The sequence below is a fragment of the Myotis myotis genome, unplaced genomic scaffold (genome assembly GCF_014108235.1).
Source record: "Myotis myotis isolate mMyoMyo1 unplaced genomic scaffold, mMyoMyo1.p scaffold_m19_p_4, whole genome shotgun sequence".
In the NCBI taxonomy this organism is placed as follows: Eukaryota; Metazoa; Chordata; class Mammalia; order Chiroptera; family Vespertilionidae; genus Myotis; species Myotis myotis.
In genome coordinates, this window is record NW_023416346.1 from 3,771,123 (window position 1) to 3,795,523 (window position 24,401).

Consider the following 24,401-nt stretch of genomic DNA (forward strand, 5'->3'; position numbering starts at 1 on the left):
CTTTCTGGGATATCTTAATTCAGAGGAGCCAAGAAACTTCTAGCCAAATGCTACACAACCTTTTGGAAAGCACAATTCATATTATGATTCTCAAACAATTATCATAATATGTTTACAGTATAAAGAACTTAGATTTATTACTTAATAATTTAATTCAACCAATAGTAGACATGGAGAGGTAGGCCGTGAACAAGCTGAAAATAGTCTATGGTCTTTTCATTTCTACAATAGTAAAATTCAAAGTAAGTCTTGGAAAACAGAGGTCAAATTATAAATTAAATGGTCCCAGTTTCTTGAGGAAAGACATATCATGAATTTAGATCTGAACTACTATGGGCAAATTTTTATAAAGAACTTTAGTGGTATCATTTAAACAATAGCTAATTATAAAAGCATAAAAATCACGGTGTGGCTGCTCATGCAAAGTTTTGTAGAGGAACATGAATGAGGTATCTGTCAGATGTTGGGCCAAGCCTCAGTCTACCTACATGTATTTCTACCTACATGTACACTTAGGGAATCTTCTAAGGATAGTCCCCTGCTTCTTACAAAATGCATTGTATTAAGGACCTACCTTCTTAGGTTAAGCTGGCACCATTTCCATGGTGAGTATAGCAGATCGCAGTGAGGCAGAGCATTTACAGGGCTGCTCAAGGGAACTTCTTAACAATGTCTGGAGGAACAGACAGGTGCTTAGCTTTCACCTTTCTGCCCCTGCATGGAAACTTCCAGGCATTTTTGCAAGCAGTTACTCAAAATCTGAGATTTAGATGCTTAGAGTGTCATTGGATGATGACCAGATGATTTACAAGAGCACTCTGAGCCTGTTCTCTGGGAGAACATTTTAATCTGCCTGGACAACCCTTGGCTAGAGCTTTGAGAAACCAAAGGGAGTTAGAAACTGTATCCCCATTTCAATAAATCTAGAAAAAAATACTATTTTTTAAATAAAAGAACCCATATCACTTGGGAGAAGCATAGCACCTCCCAAGGTTCCCTCCATGCACTGCTCTCTCGGGCATTGGAAGCCCACAGACTTGTTGATATTTGCATTCAGTCAAGGGACCACTGGTGTAAGGGGACATTTCTTTTGATTCTGTGACCTTATAAACTAGTATCTGCTTTTCATTGCCAGAAACTGCAGAGCATGATAATAGAGGTCTCTTGCTAGACTTTGCCTCTGACCTAATGAATTCTTCCAACATTTAAGTGTACAGAGGGTGAAGGTATGGTTTCTGGCTTACTGGAAGTTTTCTAATCAGTGGCAAACAGGATGTTCCTTCCTTGGGTTTTTATAAAGTGTCCTGCCTGCCTTCTCCTGTAGGAACGGAAGTTTGTAGGTGGCTCTGGTCAAGTGAGCGAACGGATAATGGAGCGCCTCGGGGGCAGAGTGAAGTTAAATCATCCTGTCACCTTTGTTGACCAGTCAGGTGACAACATCATCATACAGACGTTGAATAATGAAATTTATCAGGTAATGCAGTCTAGTCAAAAGGAGCATATATTAAATAGGTCTTATGTCTTCTGTAACTTCTAACCAAATATAATCCCAGCAGTAGCATAATTAAAGCTGGCATGTTTCCTACTCAGTCTCTTTCAAATGACCAGCCTTGGTTGACCTGCCTTTGTTGTTCTTCTCTTACAGTAACCTCATTTTGTATGCTGTTACTGCTCCGTATTATTCAAAATGATAAATATGTTTCACGCCCTCTGCAATATTCTGACTTCCGTTTGAGGTGTTATTTTGTGTTTGTGTCTTTTAGTGCAAATATGTTATTAGTGCCATCCCTCCGACTCTGACGAGCAAGATTCACTTTATTCCAGAGCTGCCATGTGAGAGAAACCAGTTAGTGCAGCGTCTTCCAATGGGAGCTATTATTAAGTGTATGATGTATTACAAGGAAGCCTTTTGGAAGAAGAAGGGTAGGCTGCATTTATTCATGTTTAAATTGTATTAAGTGAAGAAACTGTATTTTTTAAGGAGCATTATACTTAACACTAAATAGAAAAAAAAGCTAAGTGGTTTCAAACTGATAGAGAAAGGAGCAGAAATCCCAGTTTGTTCATTTCCTCATAATGCAAAATGACCCCAAGAACACTTGCTGGCAGTGAAAGAGAAGGAAGAGATCCCTCTAGTTGCATGGCCACCATTACCCTGACTCCTGGCATATGTCCTCCCACTTACTCTTCATGAGCAGAGTGAGACAAAGGGACATCATAGGAAAAGCACTGCTCTGAAATCTCACTTTCCTAGGCTTCCCTTGCTTACTAGCTGTGTGGCCTCTGGTGTGACACTTCACCTCTCTTAGCATAAGTCTCTTTATGTAAAATGCTAACAATGAAACCTACTGTCAGATTATTGTGAAGATTAAATGAGGCAGGTTCTGGACAGATATGGTAGCTAATGTTGATAAGCCTTCTGCTCATACTCAAAGGATTCTTTACTGCCACTTCTTCCATGCGTTCATTGGGGTAATTCACTCTAACACACCCCTGTCTCTCCCTATGTATTCCAGGGTTCCAAGATCATCTTAAAATTTTAGTCATGCATTTATCATACATAACCTTTATGTAAAGGCCATCAAGATGCATCATTTTCTATGTGTCTGGTGAACAGACATCTTGTATAGTCAAGTGTGTGTATTTGATAGGAAATAGGTTATAGGGTTGGGGCAAAGCCCAATAGTTTAAGCTTTGCCTTTCCCTTAGCAAAATAGTTTATATATATGTATATATATATAAATTTCCCCTTGATTCTCTGATGAGGTGAGTCTCAATAGCCTATTGATTTTCTTCTGGTTAAGACTACTGTGGTTGTATGATCATCGAAGATGAGGAGGCTCCAATTTCAATAACCCTGGATGACACCAAGCCAGATGGATCACTGCCTTCTATCATGGGGTAAGTTAGAGCTGGGTGTTCTGCATTTTCCAAATGGTGTTGGTGTACTATTGTGGACACTGGCAGAGCATATTGTTTTGGAATTGAGCTCAAGCAATGATAAATAACCCTACAGAAATATATCATGTTTCCATGTATTAAAATGTTCTAGTAATATTTTGTACTTAGCACAAGAACACTGGGAAGCTTTACCCAAATTGACACCATTTGAATTTGTGCCCATATATTTTTTCCTCCATAAAACATATATTGGGGGCTGTGGAAGACGCAACAAAATAGGTGGTATGGTAAACAGCCCTGCCTAGAGATAGAATGTCCACAACCATTCTGGAATGAGAACTGTTTTATCCTGTAAAATCTTCTAAAGTTAGGGTTTCTGGGATTTCTCCATTTCTCCATTGCAAGCATTGCTACATAGAAACTATTAACATGTTCATTGTTTCCCTGGGATATAAAATGGATGTCTAATTAGAAAGTGCAGTCTGAAGCAGAACCAGGCCTCAAGTAGATGGCAATTTTCCTAGTAGGTCACACCATGGCTGTCCTTCACCAAGGATGGTCCAGGGAGAAGTTCTGTGTCTGGAAGAGGACAGTTCTACTCCTCTCCTCCCAATCCCATACATCACTGCTCTGCCCTTTGGGGTCCAGAGAGGGAAGGGGGTTGCCATAGACCACTAAGGAGTGCCACAGTCTCCCAGTTGCCATGTCTTTTAGCCCTCTTCAAAGCTATACAAAGAAGAAGGCTATTTATTCTACCACATGACAACAAAAGAAAACAGCTCATATAGCAGTCAAGTGACTTTTTGGGACCAGTGATTTTCCCCTTTACCACTGGGAGAGGTGAGCTCCTGCATATTGCATCTTTGAAGGGAAATGACAAAAACAAAAGGAGCCAGACCCATGATCCAAGGGACTTAAAGAACAGGCTGGGCTACCAGACTGCCAGCAAAACATTTCGTAGTTCTCTGGCTGTAACATATAAGGAACAGCATCAGCCTCTCTTGGAACAGCAGGTGCTCACAACGTAATAACCACAGTAACAATACATCTTCACATTGTGCAGTTTGGCATCACCTTCTGTATGCCAAAGGAAAGCAGGAGGTAGACGTAGAGATTTTAGGAGACTCAGTCAAGATTAGTCCACTTGTGGATGGAAGAACATTGGTCTTCTTCTTGCCCTGGGAGTTAGATATTGTAGCATCTGCTCTTCTGGGCTTTCTTCAGCTTTATTAACAAGGTACAGGGGTCCTCAAACTTTTTAAACAGGGGGCCAGTTCACTGTCCCTCAGACCGTTGGAGGGCCGGACTATAGTTTAAAAAAAAACTATGAAAAAATTCCTATGCACACTGCACATATCTTATTTTGAAGTAAAAAAACAAAACGGGAACAAATACAATATTTGTATTTGCATGTGGCCCGCGGGCCGTAGTTTGAGGACCCCTGAACAAGGACATGTATAGCAGAAGCTGACAATTCTCAGATGGTAATGGGGTTATTTAGGCAGTTTCTAAAAGGTTTTATCTGGACTGTTGCCTCCACCCTGTTCTTACCTTGAAACTATATTGCCTCCACCCTGCTCTTTGCTCTGGGCAAGGAAAGCCTTGAAGATAGGAGTATTCATTGCCCATTATTGTGTTTGTGATCATTAGCGCCTTTTGGAAAGGAGAAAGGAACTTGTACTTTAGAGCTGTGTAATGTTCCCAACCCAAAGCCAATGTGTTTAACTTCCTCAATAAAGCACCGAAGAAGTGGTTATTTCATTCTCAATCTGAGATTCAACAGAAATAACCAGCACCAACTGCCCTTTAAAAAAGAAACTATAAAGCACCCAAGATCTAAACAGTTTTTTCAGCTAAATGATTTCATTTTTCATCAGATTTTGGTGATTTTCACGGAAATAATTACATAAGTCTAAAATTATAGATTCTTGCAGACTTAAAATTTAACTAAAATCATTACTAGCAAGACAGAACATAAAGTGTTAAGTCAAGCAAAATTATGATTATATCCCATAAAGTACAATAGTTCAAATTTCCTAAACAGTCTACAGCTTCTTCTAAAATACTATTCTCTGGATTAACACAAATATGTTTTTGTATCTTTGCTTCCCAGAATGATCTCAAATAATAGCTCTAAATGAATTGCCAATCAAATTGAGAAACAATTTAATTAGGGGGTGAGGGAGAGAGCAAAATACTTGTTTTTAGCCCTTGCATTTTAAGTCCTGATCTATTTGTCTTTTTGGCTAGAACAAAATACAATTTTAAACCTTTTAAAATGGAGATATAATATCATTGTCCCTTAACTCATTTGGAGTTTTTTAAAAAATTATTTTCTCCTAATAGTATAACTAGGAAGTTCTTGTCACCATTCACTTCTTTTAAATATACATGCTATTAGTAATATCAGTATAATAAATAGAATCTGTTTGGTTAAAGGGAAGCAAACAGATTGTAACTGAATTTTACCAAGTTACTAAATTTGGAGAATGTGCTAGGTGAGTTTCCCAGGAAGCCAACTCAGAGAAGGAGATTTGGGTGCAGGAGGTGTGTTGGGAAGTGCCCTGGGGCTTTCTACCTGTGGGGAAGGGAAGGAATCTGCATCAGGCAGAGGGAGAGGCTGTTTTTATTTTTTTATTTTCTTTTATTGCTTAAAGTATTACAAAGAGTATTACATATGTCTCCTTCCCCCCCCCCTTGACATTCCCCCGGCCTCCGCTACCCCCCCGAGTCTTATGTCCATTGGTTATGCTTATATGCATGCATACAAGTCCTTCGGTTGTCTAATGTTGACAACTGGTGGAGGCCTAAGCCATCCCACCGTGAGCTCTGGAGCTGGAAGACCCTTCAGTGGTGTCCTGCACTGAGGCAAGGGGGTGGGCCTTGGTACCCACTGCACTCCCAAGCTAGTCATTCTGGGGAGAGGCAGGGGTTCTTGAGGCAGGCAGTTTTCTGCTGCAGAGTGGAATCAGCTGTGAGCTGCAGGCAGTGGGTGCTTGGTCCTGAAGAGGAATCTGGGTGACCCACTCTGGCATCCAGTACAAAATTTATTTACATTTATTTTTCCAGCTTTTATAAAGTATTCAACAGAAGGCAATAGTTATTACCAGGATAATAATTTATTGCAACATTAATTTTTCTGTCATTTGATTTCCTACTGTATGCCAAAAACTGCAAGACTTTCAGGGTAAATATTGAATAGGACACCACCTGTCATTTAGAAGCCCACAGCTTAGCAGGAGGGATTTTGGATACAGAGGCAGACTGAAGACAGCATGGCATTTGTTCTAGTAGAGATAAATAGGAGGAGGATGTGGGAGATTTCGTTAATTCTGAGTATATGGAGGCAAGAACACTGCAAAAACAAGAGGCAACTCTTAAGATAAACCATTCTCACCTAATTGTTCAAATGTAACCTCTCTTTCCAGCTTCATTCTTGCTCGAAAAGCTATCCACCTCGCTAAACTCCAAAAAGACCAAAGGTAAGATTTTACTTCTCAAATATATGCAGCAGGTTAGCTTTTTATTGTGCTTTGTTTGCTAACAATATCATAGCATTATGGAAAACAATAATTCACAAATATTCTCAAAATCTTAATAAATCAACCTCTTGTATTTTGCTACAGTGCCTCAACACAGTCTTTACCCATAAGCATATATTAATTTAGTTTGCATATTTGTGTTGACTTTACAGTAGTTAAGAAGTCAGGGTTTTCCTATAAGACAGATGGAGAAAACTCATAAAGATGTTAGTTGTGGAGAAAGTTTTAGAGGCTCAGGCCCAATCACCTTGCAAGACCATTATCCCTTTACAAGCAAAATCCATACATATGTGTTTCAACCTGTTTCAACTCACTCAATAGAGAAAGAATTATGGGCCCAGTGATGGGGAATGATTTGGCGTAGGCATATCTAGCTTATCACAAAGCCAGGAATGGCATCTAATGCCATACTAAGCTTGACATTTTCGTTTGGATTTCCTGCTTCCCCTCTTTGTTAATAGTAAAATAAACATCAGTCTGAGTGTAGACATTTGGCTGTGATTCCAAATGGTATCTGAACTTCTCAAAAGTTTTTATATGACAAAACCTTTATAAGTCTGAATATGGCATTGACTAGAGCAACAGTTCAAGAACCCACTGTATCAAAATCTTCCTAGAATGTTTGATGTGTGTATGCCCGCACACACACAACTCACACACACGAATATTACACAGCAATAAAAAAGAATGAAATCTTGCCATTTGTGACAATATGGATGGACCTAAAGGCTATTATGCTAAGCGGAATAAGTCACACAGAGAAAGACAAATACCATGTGCTTTCCCTTATATGTGAAATCTAAAACAAAACAAAACAAACTCATAGGAACAGAGGACAAAGGGGTGGTTGCCAGAGGGAAGGGTTGCAGTGGGATGGATAAAAAGGGGCAGGGGAATATAGTCACTAATATTGTGATAAGTTTACATGATGACAGATAATTACTAGAATTAGTGAGGTGATCACATTGTACGGTATAAAAATTTCAAATCACTACATTGTACACCTGAAACTAATATAACCAATATAAGATTATATAATAACTATACTTAAATTTTTAAAAATGTTTGGAAAATATATTTTTCTGAGGATGATAGATTATGATTCGGTAGGTTAGAGGTGGGGCCAGAGTATTTTTTAACAAGCTTTTCAAGTAATTGCTATGAGCAGCCAGATTTAGAAACCAGTGGGTGAATTCAACTGCAAAGTGATTTACATAGTAAACTCTCTTGGCCATCATTAAAATATGTTCTCTCATTTTTAGAGCCCAACAAACAGTCAGTGCATTGCTCCAACATCCTTGTAGTACATACTTTTCCAAAAATTTTTAATTTTAATGGGAGCAAGGAATGGGGAAGATAATTTCCTGATATATTTGTCTGAATTCATTCTTGACTCAACTAATAATATGAAATACAGTAAATAATGACTCATATTTCTATTATAACTGATTTATCACTCAAGAATGAAAAATTAGAGGCAACGTAGGTTGATTAGATTTTAGGTTTCACTCTGTTTTAATATTTTTTAATATTTTTTATTGATTTCAGAGAGGAAGGAAGAGGGAGAGAGAGATAGAAACATCAGTGATGAGAGAGAATCATTGATCAGCTGCCTCCTGCACACCTCCCCACTGAGGATCGAGCCCCCAATCCGAGCATGTTTCCCTTGACCAGAATCAAACCCGGGACCCTTCTGTCTGCAGGCTGATGCTCTATCCACTGAGCCAAACCAGCTAGGGCTGTTTTAATAAATATTTTATTATATGTCCCAAAAATAAGTTAAACCTCATTAAGTTTTTCAGAATGATGATCAATACTTTTGCTTTCTAATCGACTCAGAATGTTGGCATTATTCCTTGTAACTTCATATGAAGTACGTGAGTATCAGTCATCTATATCTACATCATAGAGGGTACCATTCTAGGCTGAGGATGGATTTTGTTTTAATACATTTTTATTGAGCACTTATTACAGGTGGGATACTCAGGAGAGTTGAACCTCAGCCCTGTCATTAATTAGCTGAGTGATGTGGAACAACTCTCTTCAGTGCACTGAGCCCCAACCTTCTTATCTCTAAAATAAGGGGCTTGGATTAGACCAGTGGTTCTCAACCTTCTGGCCCTTTAAGTACAGTTCCTCATGTTGTGACCCAACCATAAAATTATTTTTGTTGCTACTTCATAACGTAATGTTGCTACTGTTATGAATCATCATGTAAATATCTGATATGCAGGATGGTCTTAGGTGACCCCTGTGAAAGAGGTCTAGCAGCACCAAAGGGGTCGCAACCCACAGGTTCAGAACTGCTGGATTAGACAGAGAGAGACAGAGCATAGTAGGTTTTTTAAAAAAATATTTTTACTGATTTCAGAGAGGACGGGAGAAGGAGAGAAAGAAACATCAATGAGAGAGAATCACTGATCAGCTGCCTCCTGCACGCCTCCTACTGGGGTTCAAGCCCACAACTCAGGCATGTGCCCTGACTGTGATCTCTTGATTCATGAGTGGAAGCTCAACCACTGAACCATACCAGGCAAGAGAATAGTAGTTTTGAGAGTACTTCCAGTTCTGCCTTTCCTTTGTGATTAGTACAAACAGCTCCTTAAAGGGAAAACAAACGTTTCCTGCCTGTACTGGAACTTAAATAGCCACCTAATGTTGTATAACATCACCTCAGGACTGGCATTCATCTCTCCCTTAAAACCTTCCGTGGTAAAATGCTGGCAAGAGCCCTGGAACTAACAGTGTTTATTCTATGCCCATACGCTATTACTTGCTTAACATTTTGGTTCTTTTTTATAGAAAGAAAATAATCTGTGAGTTGTACTCCAAAGTGCTGGGAAGTGAGGAAGCTTTACACGTAAGAACACCCAGCAGGTGGTTCTCGGTTTGCTCCAATGAATAAGCAAAGCAGATTCATGTTTTCTGACAGTCTTATGGAGAGAGTATACAGGGATATGCTCACTGGAGGAGTCACTTCAGCAATTACAGAAGCTCATTAAAAGCTGCTGTCAGGGGCAAGCAGTTTCTGATGTAGTCATGCCTTGGAGCAGTGGTCGGCAAACTGTGGCTTGCGAGCCACATGCGGCTTTTTGGCCCCTTGAGTGTGGCTCTCCCACAAAATACCGATTTCTGCGCATGGGCCACGAAGTTTCAATCGCACTGTATGTGCGTGCCCGCACGTGGTATTTTGTGGAAGAGCCACACTCAAGGGGCCAAAGAGCTGCATATGGCTCGCGAGCTGCAGTTTGCCGACCACTACCTTGGAGTATTTAAATGTTCACTGAATAATTGGCAACCAATTGTAGTCAGAGCCTGGAGCTGCAGGCATTATCTCCAGGGTAGATCAGATCAGTTCCCAGAACTGAGGGCCTGTATATTATTATATACTGCAGTATATACTTGACAGTGTAACTGAATGTAGACTCTGCTCAGGTCAAAGTCATGCTAATTTGTCTTCCCATTTGTAGACTCAGTTCACAGTTCATTTTGGAATTTCAGTGCTTTCAATCCACCACTGAAAGCAAGTATGAGCATGTAATTCTTTCTGAAGATCCTAGCAGATAGCTTAGGGCTCTTTTAGGAGATTATCTCTGAACTGTTCAAATAATAAATTTGCAGAAGGTGTTAGGAAATCATAGGCGGTTCTCTTATGTCCCTTGAGAAACGTCTTCATCTTTAATTCTCCCTTTTTTATCAGAATTCCTATCATTCACTTTTCTAGCTTAGAGAAGTGTTCCAGAAAAGTATTTCTCAGACACTGTTTATCTTCTACCTTCTCCATCCACCTCCCCCCCCCCCAGCAGTAATGCGCTGGTGGAGGGGGAAGCATCCATCTGTTCTATTTAGAGAATTTAGAAATTTGAGCAAACTTTTCCAGGGCCTGATTATTGATGGGATTTCCTGTAGACTTAGGTATAGAGTTCAGAATCTGCCTGGAGATGTCCCGTGCCCAGCTATTGAAATGCTTCATGTCTCCCCTAGAGGTTGAGAAAGTCAAAAGTATACATGGTACCTCACAAAAGATCATTACTTGGTTCTGTCATGTTTCCCTTAATGTGCTAGAAAAACAGGTCCACCTTTTTAAAAAATGTAAACTTTTTGTTCAAGTAAAATACACAAGAGCCTTCATTGTTGACTGATAGAATTTCAGCTTTCTCTTTCCTTTGGAATTTTCTTCCCATTGAACTTCAGCCAGTGCATTATGAAGAAAAGAATTGGTGCGAAGAACAATACTCTGGAGGCTGCTACACCGCCTACTTTCCTCCTGGCATTATGACTCGATATGGAAGGTATTACCCACACACTATATCGATTAATACAAGACATACACTAAACTTACAATATAAGCAAAGTTCAACAGGAATTTTAGAAATAGGAGTCAGCATTCCTATTTCTAATGTCTTAAGTAGTCAATTTGTATATTTCTAGATGTCCATAGAAAAACAAGTATGTTGGTACAATAGAACAATAGCTGTCAGCACATAGAACAATAGCAGAATACTGGTGAGGATTTCACATGGCAGCAGTACATGCGAGAATTCTGCAAGTTGCAGTGTCTTCCAAGAGGCCTTCTTGAGCTCAATTAGGCATTTAGTCACACACAACCCCTCCAGGTTCCTGGGCACCAGTCTACATAGAAGGACATGGGCTAAACATGTCTTGCCACAGACATATTCATCTTCAGGGGGAGGCATCCCCATTGTATACAGCTAAGGTGTGAAGAGGTGATAGCCACCCAAGGTGGAGGAGTCCATCTTGGCTTAGAAGCCCCATAGGAGCCATTGTCTCAACCTCATAGACATGGTGTTCAGGGTCCCTGCAAGGGGCACCACACTCAATGAAGCTCAAAATGATAGCCTCCTGCGAGGTATTTACAATCCATGCCTATCTTCCCAGCCCAGATGCAATTTATCATTGTAGGGCAGGATTGCCTGATAACATAGATGGCATTATACCTTCATCAGGTTTTTAAAGGAACAGAGCTAGAAAGTTAACTGAAGGTCACATTTGTCACGAGGAAGAAGAATTTATTAACCCTTTCCTTACATGAGATTATTATTTGTGGGTTTTTTTTTATTATTAATTGAATCAAATACTCGTTGGTAGTGATAGCAGGATTTAGTAACTGGAGTGGTTCTAAAGTCTATAAGATGGGACTAGGATCAGCAATAGATGAAGCAAAAGATTCCTAAGCTGGAAAAAGGTATGGCAGTAGGTTGAGGTGAAGGACTTTGGGATAGAAATGGGCAGCTTGGGAGATTTTCTGAAAGTGGCTGCAGACATGGTAGGAGTCAAAGCCAACAAGGTCGGAGAGGACAGTTGTCCATTCAACCCTGCCCTTCCGTGGTTCTCTTTGGCAAGACCTCTCTCTGTAAGAGAAGGCCCGCTACCCTGCCCTCAGCCAATCTACAGATAAATTCATAGACACTAACTGTACAGTGTGTCTATGAGTGTCTTTTTTTTTAAGGAGACATGCATATAATCCCTCAGGTCTTTTTTTTAAGTGTTTTTATTGATTTCAGAGAGGAAGGGAGAGGGAGAGAGAGAGAATCAGTGATCAGCTGCCTCCTGCACGCCCCACACTGGGGATGGAGCCTGCAACCTGGGCATGTGCCCTGACCAGGAATCAAACCATGACCTCCTGGTTCATAGGTCGATGCTCAACTACTGAGCCATGCCGGCCGGGCTCCCCTCAGGTCTTTTCTTTGCCAGAAATCATTTAACCTTCCTGTCTTCCTACTTGCCAGTATAGTTATTCCTGACAACCTGGCAGTGCCTGCATGGTTGAGGTGTGCCATCAGATGTGATCCCATGCAGAATCCACCCCTTTGGAAAGATGGTGTAGAGAGCAGAATGGACTACAGACATAAAACATACAGCAAATAAATCTGACTGGATTTAATGCATGTTCTTAGATTCCAATTCTGCATGGCTAGGAAAAGGTCAACCTCACCTCTAGTGATTGGTGATCTGACAGCCTGATTCTCTCTGGCTTGAAAGTTTAGACCCTTGGGTGCAGGCCCAGGAAATAAGGAAGAGCCTTTCACCTTTGGCTGAGTCACATGGGACTTTTTGAAACAATTTGAGTTACCCTGCCTTCTCTGGGATAAATGAGGGCAGCAATTGACTCATTCATCCTCAGTGCCTTCTCAGGTAACTGTGTGACCTTTCTGTTCCCTTGAAGGATAATTCGAGAACCAGTGGACAGAATTCATTTTGCTGGGACGGAGACAGCCACACATTGGAGCGGGTACATGGAAGGAGCTGTTGAAGCTGGAGAGCGAGCAGCTAGATCGGTAAGGGAGCCTCCCTCCTGAGTCCAGCAGTGATTTTGGTATCTGGCCTCTCTGGATCTTGACACTGATGAATCTGTGTGTTTACTTCTCTGCCCCTTACTCCACTCAGGGGGCCCATCGGTGGCCAGGAGGCCTTGAATCTGTCAACACTACAAAACCTCATTTCACAATACCATTGCCACTTTCTTTCAGATCTTGAATGCTCTGGGAAAAGAGACAAATCAAGACATCGAAGAGCCTGAGTCAGAGGTAAGTTTGTCAGCTTCATCACCAGAGACTAGGCCAGGGGTGGGCAACCTTTTTGTGAGTGCGTGCCAGAACCAGCAAAATCTCTGACTCAAAATTCTTCTGCGTGCCAACCCTAATTTTTTGAGAACATGTTACGCCTACTTGATATCTCTTAAGGTGCACGTATGTGAAGAACCTTGAAGAAATAATAAAATTCATTCGAGCGACAGAAACACAGTCTATGATGATGAAAAATACATTTATTTTTTAATGTATACATGTACACTGACAGTCCGACAGAAAACTTTCTGACTCCGTTTGACATTATCAGTGGGACTTTTGCTGCTGCATCACTGATGACAGAGATTTTACATCAGGTTTATATTTCATGACCTTCAGAGATATGCACGAGCTACTACTTCCATCCGTCAGGCTACTCCTATTACGAGATTTAACAAAATTCATCACTGAGAACAAAGATTCACAAGCGTATGTGGATGAAACCAAAACACTGGTCGGATCTAGGGAGGCAGGGAGAGTTAAGGCCGAGGCATAGAAATTGCTCTTCCCCTCTCTCGTCAATCCATGTCTATGGTCTTTAAGATAACTTGTTATGTAAAATTATTTATTTATCTAAGATGCACCTACACTGAATTTATCTGAAAAATAAAAAAGTCGATATTAAGGAAAAAATTGTAAATGGAAGGTTATAAGAGGGTTTTGCGTGCCAGCAAAAGTTACTGGCGTGCCATGTTTGGCACGCGTGCCAGGGGTTGCCCACCCCTGGACTAGTGACTACATGAAAAATGCATCTTTCATCCTCTAGCTTCTGGTGTAATTGTAGGTGCCACTCTCCAAAGCATATTCGTGCACTAATTTTACAGATTTGTTTTGCCCCTCTTTGTTAGTGCAGAAGTCTTCTGCTAATGAACGGTGTTCTTTCATCTAGGATGTTCCAGCTATTGAAATCACACACACCTTCTGGGAAAGAAACCTCCCCTCTGTGCCAGGCCTGCTCAAGCTCATTGGGTTTTCCACATCAGTGTCTGCCCTGTGTTTTGTGGTGTACAAGTGCAGGCTGCTAGAACGGTCCTGAAGCACACTCTCTGCTTACGCTTTTCCAGTACCATCAGAAGGGAAATGTTGACAAATTAATGGCTGCGTCTCATTAGACTATTGTTAAGTGCACTGGTTGTAACACCTTAGTTTAGTCTGTGTTAAAGTAAAAACAACTTATAGAATCCCACCTAATAGCCAGTGGAGAATATGCTCCATCTTATTTGTGTAGATTAATTCATGTTGATTGGTGTATTAGATCTTGTGATCAGTTTCTTAGTTTCAAGTTAAAGTGCTCATCAGAAACAACTTCTATGACCTGTTTTTCTCCCCTTTAACATAAAATGCCTGGTAATTGCAGAAATGAAACATTTAACTTTCCTGGGGTGAGCAGCTCCCACTTAGTATGAAGGAATAGGATATGAACGCAGTGGAGGTAGACCAGTGGTTGCGGGGATACATTTTGTGGGTTGTTGCCTCAGGAATCTCCTGACCACTTCTAATTCCTGCAGAGTTTCTAGACATCTAGCCTCAGTCTTAGCTTGCCTGTATATTTTCCCATTTTTCTTCTTAAAGAGGAGAGTGTTTACCAAGGCATAATGATTAAATTGACTTTCTGTGACTTTTCTGCAGCTCTCCAGGTGAGCAGAGCGAACTAGTGACAGGGTTGTCCCCTTGTGGCCTCCCTGAACAGCTCTGCATGAAGCATCTTTTCTTCCTGGAAGATGGCTAGACATCACTTTACTCATCCTTGATGATAACATTCTCTACCAATTTCAAGAAAGCAGTATTTTTCTTTTTCTTTTTCTTTTTTTTTTCTTTCAGGTAGACCCTGGCCCGTAGTGGCATATTTTTTTTCTTTTTTCCTATGACCATAATAGAATTATAGATCTGTTAACTTAAATATCTCTTTAACATAGTTAGCTTAGAGTAAATGTTAGCATGATAATTTCTCTCAAATAACTGAAATAGACATTAGAATTTTTGTTGTTGTTTTTTGTTAGACTATAAGATACAGAAAGGAAATCAGGGCTCTATTATAAATTCACTTGCCTTAGGTATTAAATTTTATAAAAGGCATGAAATGGAGTGATTTCACATATGAAGACTAAGTTCTCTAAGGAGTAGTGTGGGCCCAGACTAGTGCCTACCTCTTGTCTTTCCCATGTAAAGTCTGTCAGAAATGTAAAGCTTCTTCCAAAGGTTTCAGCCACAAGACACCTCTTTTCTTAGTATAAACATCTGGGGAAAATATCAATACACATGTGATCAAATAAAGCAGTTGAGAAGATTCAGTGAACTCAGGTATGCAAGTGATGGATATACAGTAACACCCCATCCTGCCCATCAGTGAATGATAGCTGACATTCTTTTATGTGCCAAAAATTTTAAATAAAAATATCGAAGAACATACTTCCACACATTAAACAAGTTAGATTCAAGATATTTTTTATCAGGTCAGTTATATGCCTCAGTTATTTTATGCTTTTATTGCAGTGTGATACCATTGTGTTTGCCCCTCCACAAAGTATCACGTTTGTTTTATAGCTGTTGAGTCGACTGTTTCTCCTCCCATATTCAGCATTTTATTCTATATTCTCGTTATCTCCTAACACTCCTTAACCTAATCTAGTTTTTATTAAATGGGAATTAAAGACTGCCAAAGGAAACCAACCCAAGTTTATTACATAATTAACCTTATCATAAGTCCAAAATTAAGTAATGGCCCTGGTGTGAGGACTTAAGGTATTTGTTTTGCCTATCCTAAGGGCAGAGAGCAGGGTTTTTATGCTGCTCTTTGCCTTTCATTTGAAAAGTGTTTTAGCTAATTTAGGAGACTAGAGAAACTAGTCAGTTCAGGCAGCTGATAGTGGGTTGCCCTGTTAAGGCGTCTGTTTCACAGTTCTGAAGACTTGAGTTGGCCTTACTCCATTGTAAGATCAATAATTAGATTTTAAATGTTATCCTTTTTGTCATAACCATTAAATAAGTATTTATACTACACTGAAGAAAAGTATTGCAAGATCATAAACTACATTTTGTTTGGTTGTGAACTTGATGTCTAATGTTCTGTCTGAAATGTGCCCCATTGCTACCTGTGGGGCTATGCATATGTGTGTGTGGGTTGTTGTTTTTTTGCAATTGAAATATGCTTTTTCCTGTATGGTACTGTTTCATTTCTTAATAAAGTGCACTACCACCCTGACTCAGACCTGGCTTCTCTGTTTAGTGGATAGTCTCAAGATTAAATGGCTTCTTATGGCAGGAGGTTACAATGAGGCATTGTCCGTGGATAATGGGTTTAAAAAAGCCACTTTGTGTTGATTACAACTTCTCATAGTTTGGTTTTCTCTCATGTTTTATCTAGGTTTCCTGGGGGCTGATTAAATTTTAGAATATTGTCTGCCTGGGCTATAATCAGTCAGTGTAGAGCAGTGGTTCTCAACCTGTGGGTCGCGACCCTTTGGGGGTTGAGCGACCCTTTCACAGGGGTTGCCTAAGACCATCGGAAAACACATCTATCATTACATATTGTTTTTGTGATGAATCACTATGCTTTAATGATGTTCAATTTGTAACAATGAAAATTCATCCTGCATAGCAGATATTTACATGACGCTTCATAACAGTAGCAACATTACAGTTATGAAGTACCAACGAAAACAATTTTATGGGTGGGGGTCACCACAACATGAGGAACTGTATTAAAGGGTCGCGGCATTAGGAAGGTTGAGAACCACTGGTGTAGAGTCTGATAGAAGCTTTCTCACCTAATTAGCTCATAATAATTTAGTTCTCTGTCTAAATTTCCCCATCTGGAAAAGGGTGAGTTGTACTTGACTTCTAATGATTCTTTTCATAGCAGCATCATGTGATTTATGTATTTGTTGCTTACCAGTATTTATAGTCGACTATGCAAGTCACTCTGCCTTTCTGTATCTTGGTTCACTCCTTTGTCTTAGGTTAGGTTTCCTGAAAATAGACTCTGAGATACAGAGTCAGGGCAGAAAGTTTATTGAGGACAACTCCCAAGTACAGGGGCGAGGAAGCGGAATTGGACAGGAGTTGACCTTCAAAACAGTTGCAACTGAGGCCTCAGCGGATTCCCCCACTGAGGCGAGGGGGTCTGGCCTCCACATCCCTTCCTTAGCCATCCTCTGGGGGCGGGGGGGGGGGGGGGAGTGCTACTTTGGGTGAGAAACGGCAGCTGTGAACTGAGATCACCTTGTATTCCCAGCAGCTGGGGACCCAGGGAGAGGCCCCCGCAGCATCCACTTTACTGGCTGTGAGAACGTATGTTGCCCTTTCTCATGTAAAGGATGTTGTGGACTTGAGCTTTGGGTTTTATACATAGAATAAAACCCAAAAAAACGTGAAACTGTCCCTGTTAGGTAAGGTAATTGCTTTTATTTTTTTAATTTAAATTCTTTATTGTTGAAAGTATTACATATGTCTCCTCCCCCCCCCCCCCACTGACTTCTCCCCTGCCATTCCCACCCCCCACTCATGCCCTCACCCCCTGTTGTCTGTGTCCATTGGTTAGGCTTATATGCATGCATACAGGTCCTTTGGTTGCTCTCTTAACCCCACCCTCCCTTGCCTTCCCTCTGAGGTTTGACGGTCTGATGGATGCTTCTCTGCCTCTGGGTCTGTTTTTGTTCATCAGTTTATGTTGTTCATTATATTCCACAAATGAGTGAGATCATGTGATACTTATCTTTCTCTGACTGGCTTATTTCACTTAGCATAATGCTCTCCAGTTCCATCCATGCTGTTGCAAATAGTAAGGGTTTTTTCTTTTTTACGGTAAGGTAATTGCTTTTAAAAGGTTGTATTTCTGGGGCTCTGGGTAGAGAAGGGAGGGAGTGGTGGCGCGGGGCTACGGGGGTCTCTTTGCCAGACATTTCTTCCTGCCCCCCCGCCCTCCCCCCCCCGCCTTGTCCTAGCCCTGAGTGCACACCAGAAGGGGGAGGGAATGTTCTGGGCTGGGACACACCCCAGACGGAGGGCACAAACTGGAGGAAGTGAGAAATGTCACCAAGGACCCAGGGCCCAGGGCCTTTTCTTCCAGTTCCCCAGCAGGGCCGGTCCCGCTGGACACTCCTTAGCGCCCACTCAGACCCGGGCAGTCCCAGTGCTTACAGCCTGACCCCTTGCCCTGGACCAGTGGTTCTCAACCTTCCTAATGCCGCGACCCTTTAATACAGTTCCTCATGTTGTGGTGACCCCCAATTTCATTGTTACACATTGAACACAAAGCACAGTGATTCATCACAAACACAATATGTAATGATATATGTGTTTTCCGATGGTCTTCGGTGACCCCTGAGAAAGGGTCGTTCGACCCCCAAAGGGGTCGCGACCCACAGGTTGAGAACCACTACCCTGGACGCTTGGATGTTCCCTCTCCGGATGGCTGCTTCAGCCTCCACTTTGGGGAAGGCTCACTCCTACTTCCCTGGGGCGCCCTCCTCAGCTCTATGGCAGTTTGTGCCCCTCCTGGGACCTTTGGAGATAACAAACTTTTGAGTGGATAAGAATCAAGAGGAGCCGGTCCAGAGCAATAAACCTTTCCTCACCTCCAGGCCTGCCCCAGCCCATGGGGGTGGAGTTGCTGTTGCCCCAAGGCCGTTGCTCTCACAGGGTGAGTGAGGGTCAGGAACTCACCTTAGTGCAGGGAGGTGAAGTCCGTGATGCCAGGAACAGCCCTGACCAGCCACACCCACCGCCATCCACGTCTGCCCAGCAAATAAGGGAAGAGGCTCCCTGCAGGCCTTGGTGCAGCAGATGCCGAAGGCTGCCCGGAGCTGCTCCCTTGCCCCTCCCTGGCCTGGCTGGGCGGGAGGAACCCAGTTCACTTCTCAGGGCCTGAAATGCCAGCAGAGCCCACAGCTGCAGCTGCCTCCTGGAGCCTCTTTGTTCAGTTTGCTGTGTGGTTTCTCCCTCACTTGGGGGTGGGGGTGAACAGGAAATGAAATGTTGCCGTGCTCCTAATCCTTCCCCATTGCCCCCCAAGCCTTCAAGCTGCTGATGGCAAGGCCCGGCAGCTTGCAGCCCTGCTCAGAAGCAAGTTCACATTCTCTTCTGGGCAAGGAGGGGCGGCAGATGCTCCTTCCTCAGGCCTCCCTTGCTCACTGACCCATTTCGAGGGCATCTGGGGGTCAAAACACTAGATTGCTTCAATTGGTGTATAACTAGCATTCCTGATCACACCAAAGACCGAGATTTCTCGCATCAAGGAAGAGGTGGGCCTCACCCCAACCTGCACTTCTTCTCTGGCCCTCAAACCAGTGATGATAAAGGTTTGGAGAGATGGAGGACTAGAAGGGGAACGTGAAATTTGCTCCATGGAGAAATCAGTAGCTTCAGCTGGTCATGCCACCGATATTTATTTAGCATGTACTATGTGCAAAGCATGACCTCAGCCTCAGTTTGTCACGGCTGTCAAAAAAGATTCTTGCCAGTGTGAGGCTTCAATGAGTGTGGACAAATATATAAATAAACAAATGGGTGGCAAAAAATAAAAATAAAAGGTTGTATTTCTGCACTATTCTTTTTGTGACAGAAAAAAAGAATCAGAAGGAACTCTGAAAATGTTTCAAACTCTGTCTCAATAAAGGAGCCCTCCTCTACAATATCCTATATAATAAAGATGTAATATGCAAATGGTTATTACATAACGACCGACCAAGTAAGGACAGGATCACAGATCAGCAGGAGGGTGGGGCAGCAAGCTATGAGGGGTGGAGACGCAGGGGAGCTACAGGAGGGTGGGGCATCAGGCGGAGAGCTACTGGAGGGCAGCAGCGAGCTACTGGCTCACGGATTCGTGCGAAGGGCTACTAGTATTAGTAGAAAGATTAAAGTGGGTGAGGGAGGAGAATAAGCATTCATAAGCAGGCGTCCAACATCTAAAGTCTTTGGAAGTTAGGCAGCCAAAAATGAGCAGCAGGCATGATACATCAAGAAGTAGTGGGGACTGTGGTTGACCTGGAGAGTATCTGTCCCTCAGAAAATCATTTATATTCAAATTCCTTTCAAAGATTGCTAACCAATCAAGACACATTTGAAGATTTTGCTCACATGTCCAAATTGTTCTCATCTCATAAATAAATGTAAGGCTTGTTTTTACATCATGTGAATGATAAAGCCTTTTCGGATGTCTTCGATTTCCTGAGAAACCAGCGCCAAGACCAGCAAGCATTTTGTAAAACTGCCTGGAGCAGGTAAGAAAGGCCTGGTAAAGGACAAAAAGAGAAGTGGGGGAGAGACAGGAAAAAAGCCCTCTTAGATCCGAAATCTCCCTCAAGAAATAACCTGTCGCCCAGTGCTTGCCAAGGCAATGCTTATCTCCTACTATGTCAATGTCAGAATGGATGAGCAGTGCCGAAGTTTATTGGAAAAACTGCGTTCTCCCTACGAGGTAGAAATCACAACTCTCTTAGTGTTTAATCTCTGTTGACTATGACATAATTCCAGTAAGAAGGACATCAACATGGAATGAATTTTTTAAAACTATACTGATCACTACTCCGAGATGGCGATAAAATGCAAAGCATGTGCCTTAGCATAGAGCAGTGATGGCGAACCTATGACACGCGTGTCAGAGGTGACACACGAACTCATTTTTTGGGTTGATTTTTCTTTGTTAAATGGCATTTAAATATATAAAATAAATATCAAAAATATAAGTCTTTGTTTTACTATGGTGGCAAAGATCAAAAAATTTCTATATGTGACACGGCACCAGAGTTAAGTTAGGGTTTTTCAAAATGCTGACACGCCGAGCTCAAAAGGTTCGCCATCACTGCCCTAGAGTCATTGGAGGAACTGGCAGGAAACAAAGGAAGGTATTGGGTAACAGGAACAATCTCCCTTTCCTCTATCAGAGCGCAGGGCTTGGTTTCCCCCCTTGACCAAGGCCATTCTCTTCGGAATTACAGTGCAGGTCTCAGAATAACAGCTGGTGTGAACTAGTTGTCTTTGCCTGGATCCAGGTTTGGAAAGGCAGCTTAAGGGCCTCATGTGAACAAATTGGCTTGAGGGAACTTGGAATTCCTTCAAGGTGTAGAGCAGGCCACTCAAGCAAGACTCCACTCCGTGCATGCATGACTCATACAAGACATTTATTTATACTCCTTTACAGCCACACCTCAGTGGGAACCATGTTTGCCTATTTAATGGGCCTCAGATGTTTTCTAAGAACCACTAAGATCCGTAGGTGAAACTGGCACAGTGTAGTGGTGTGGGCGTATGCTTGGGTGGTGGGGTGGGAGCAAGAAAAAGAGAAGGGAAATGGCTGGGGAGGGGGTTGCTTAAATGTCCACAGAGCAACATGATGAGACATTTGATGGGTTGTTATCACCAAAATAAATAGGACACACCTGAACTTGCCCTTATCTAGTTGATGGGAACATGAAGTAATTTGGGTTGTAGCAAACAAGCAGTCGCTCTGATTCATTGACCTTTTAGAATAGAAGCAGAAAGAAGGTACTTTTACATTTTTGTGAGCAGTGATTGCCCTGTATTTTTACAAACATTCAACAAATACTGAGCACTTACTATGTACTGGCAGGTACCACTGAGATTCAGCAGTGAAAAGACAGAATTTACCTCATGGAGCACATAATCTACTGTAGATACCAAGCAACAAATTTGTTTAGGCTCTGGCTAGTGCTATCACAAATATAAAATACTATGAATGCAGGGGAAGTTTCTAGAAGGACATGAGATTTAAGAGGAGGTTTCTAGGATCTGTCCTCAGACCTCTGTAAGTCACTGTGTAGCAAGTTGGTAAGGACACTGCATAGGGCAGAGGAAGGAAATAAAAAGTGAGATGGTGTCTTGATCCATTTGGGCTGCTATTAACAAAATGCCATAAACTCCAGCAGATTTGGTGTCTGGTAAGGGCCCACTTTCTGGTTCATGGACTTCTAGCTTCCATCACACGATGGAAGGGGCAGGGGATCTCTGTGGGGTCTCTGTTATAAGGGCACTGATCCCATTCATGATGGCTCCACCCTCATCCTCTAATCACCCCCCAAAGGCCCCACCTCTTAATACAGCGGTTCTCAACCTGTGGGTCGCGACCCCTTTGGCTGTTGAACGACCCTTTCACAGGGGTTGCCTAAGACCATCCTGCATATCAGATATTTATATTACGATTCATCACAGTAGTAACATTACAGTTATGAAGTAGCAACGAAAATAATATTATGGTTGGGTCACAACATGAGGAACTGTACTTAAAGGGCCAGAAGGTTGAGAACCACTGGCTTAATACCATCAACTTTGGGGTTAGAATTTCAACATACAGATTTGTGGCGAGGGACACAAACATTCAGATCATATCAGATGGCATGGCTAAATGTTAAAGAAAATCACAAGCATCATCAGTTCTGAATGTTAAATGCCATTTGCTCCATTGACCTTTGTTCACCCCTTTAGTCTCCTATTGTTCCTGTCTACTTAGCCCTTCTCTGCCTTCTGAGATTTATCAGCTGAGACTATCTCCCAGCCTCTTGTGCCAAGGAGCCGCCTAAATTTGTTTTAAAAGAGCGCCATCTTCTGGCCAAACACTGTTGTTTCCTTATGACGGAAATCCTGAAGTATTCAAGTCTCTTTCATCCTTGAGGGAAGGAAATGAAGAGGTATCACCTCCACCCAGAATTTCCTCCAAACACATTTGCCTGTCCTTCTTATTTTCCAGTTGCAACATAAATAAAAACCTTAATATCTAATATCCACAGATTTTCTTCTGCCCTAATCTCCCAGGAAGATTTTTGTTGTTAGAACTGCTTGGTTCCTCAGCTTCTGTTGCATCCAGCTGGGTGATGGGTGAGGGGGGAATCTGACATGCTCAGTCTATTCCAGTGATGGCGAACCTATGACACGCGTGTCAGAGGTGACACGCGAACTCATTTTTTTGGTTGATTTTTCTTTGTTAAATGGCATTTAAATATATAAAATAAATATCAAAAATACAAATTTTTGTTTTACTATGGTTGCACATACCAAAATATTTCTATATGTGACACGGCACCAGAGTTAAGTTAGGGTTTTTCAAAATGCTGACATGCCGAGCTCAAAAGGTTCGCCACCACTGGCATAGGGAGACAGAAAGTTAGGAGGATTTTAGGCAAGTTTGGCTAGGAGGCATGTGGTGCAATAAAGGTCTACACTACTCTTTAAACTTTGGGCGTCAACATTGTATTTCTTTTAGACGCTATATTGTACTGGGACCATCGTAGATGTTCCGCAAGCAGCCTATGTTATCCTGGGCTAGACAAATTCCGGAAACATATAGCTAATAGTTCCTGGCATCTTCCATGCTGCCTAAGAGTCCTGTAAGATTAGTTGAGGGATTTCAGTGGAACGAAGCAGAAAAGACCTCTGCAACTCTGCCCTTAAAAGACCCGCATCTAATCTGGGAAACCATGCGCCCCAAACTGGATAGACACGAAATAGGTCTGGTAGTGAATTTGATTTATTTTCAGAAAATGAGCAAAGGAGGTCTGCTTGTCCAGTATGTGTCTTCAGCCAGCTAGCATTTTATCAGCATCAACCAGTGGACATGGGAGATGCAGATGTGGGGCCCTTAGATGGGCCCAGTGAGGCTGCCAGTGTTAGATGGGCCTTGTATTTAGACTGGACAGAGCTGCAGTCCTAAAGGCAAGTTTACTGGCAGGTGGAAACAATTCAGACAGGCCAAAGGGAGTGAGGGCAGATCAGCTTCTTTCACAAGCAGCCCAACCACTTCTGCTATGTGAGCCATTTTAATGTATGGGCTGTATTAGTTTCCTATTGCTCCTTGTAACAAATTATCACAAACATAGTGGCTTAAAACAACACAAACTTTGGTATTTTATTTCTGGAGGTCTAAAAATCAAGGTGGCAACAAAGCCAGTTCCTTCTGGAGGCCCCAGGGGAGAATTCATTTCTTGCCTCTTCCAGCTTCTAGAAGTTCTGGCATTCGTTGGCTTGTGGCTACATCACTCCAGTCTCTTGCTACCATGGATGCCTCACCTGTTCCTCACTTTGACCCTTCTGCCTCCCTCTTATGATGACACTTGTGATTATGTTGGACCATTTGGATAATCCAGGATCATCTCCCTATTTTATATTCCTTAATCATCCTGAAGAGTCCTGTTTGTCATGTCAAGTAATATGTTCATAGGTTCCAGGGTTAGGGCATGAACACCTGTGTCAGGACCATTATTCAGCGTATCACTCAGGCCTTGATGTTCTTGAAAACCAAGAGTTAAATGCCAGTATCAGCCTGTCCTCAAATCCCTGTGGTCACAGGCACCTAAACTTGGAGCAATAAGTATAATGTTTAATTATTTAAACCCATGTAGGCTCTTCCCTGCTCCCA

General features: G+C 42.0%; 1 protein-coding gene across 2 annotated transcripts in view; it reads left to right on the forward strand.

Moving 5' to 3' along the window:
• The window catches only part of LOC118653905 (amine oxidase [flavin-containing] A-like), a 60,373-nt gene extending 44,141 nt beyond the window's left edge, over positions 1 to 16,232 (forward strand). The window contains exons 7-15 of one of the 2 annotated variants that reach the window (XM_036304855.1): positions 1,325 to 1,474; positions 1,764 to 1,923; positions 2,805 to 2,901; positions 6,330 to 6,383; positions 9,246 to 9,303; positions 10,638 to 10,735; positions 12,631 to 12,742; positions 12,935 to 12,991; positions 13,920 to 16,232. In XM_036304855.1, the coding sequence (XP_036160748.1) occupies positions 1,325 to 1,474; positions 1,764 to 1,923; positions 2,805 to 2,901; positions 6,330 to 6,383; positions 9,246 to 9,303; positions 10,638 to 10,735; positions 12,631 to 12,742; positions 12,935 to 12,991; positions 13,920 to 14,066 (933 nt within the window). In that variant the 3' untranslated portion in view covers positions 14,067 to 16,232. Of the gene's footprint in view, positions 1 to 1,324; positions 1,475 to 1,763; positions 1,924 to 2,804; positions 2,902 to 6,329; positions 6,384 to 9,245; positions 9,304 to 10,637; positions 10,736 to 12,630; positions 12,743 to 12,934; positions 12,992 to 13,919 lie in introns of those variants that run through there. The other variant, XR_004966917.1, reaches the window with a different exon arrangement.
• The last annotated feature ends 8,169 nt before the right edge of the window (positions 16,233 to 24,401 follow it).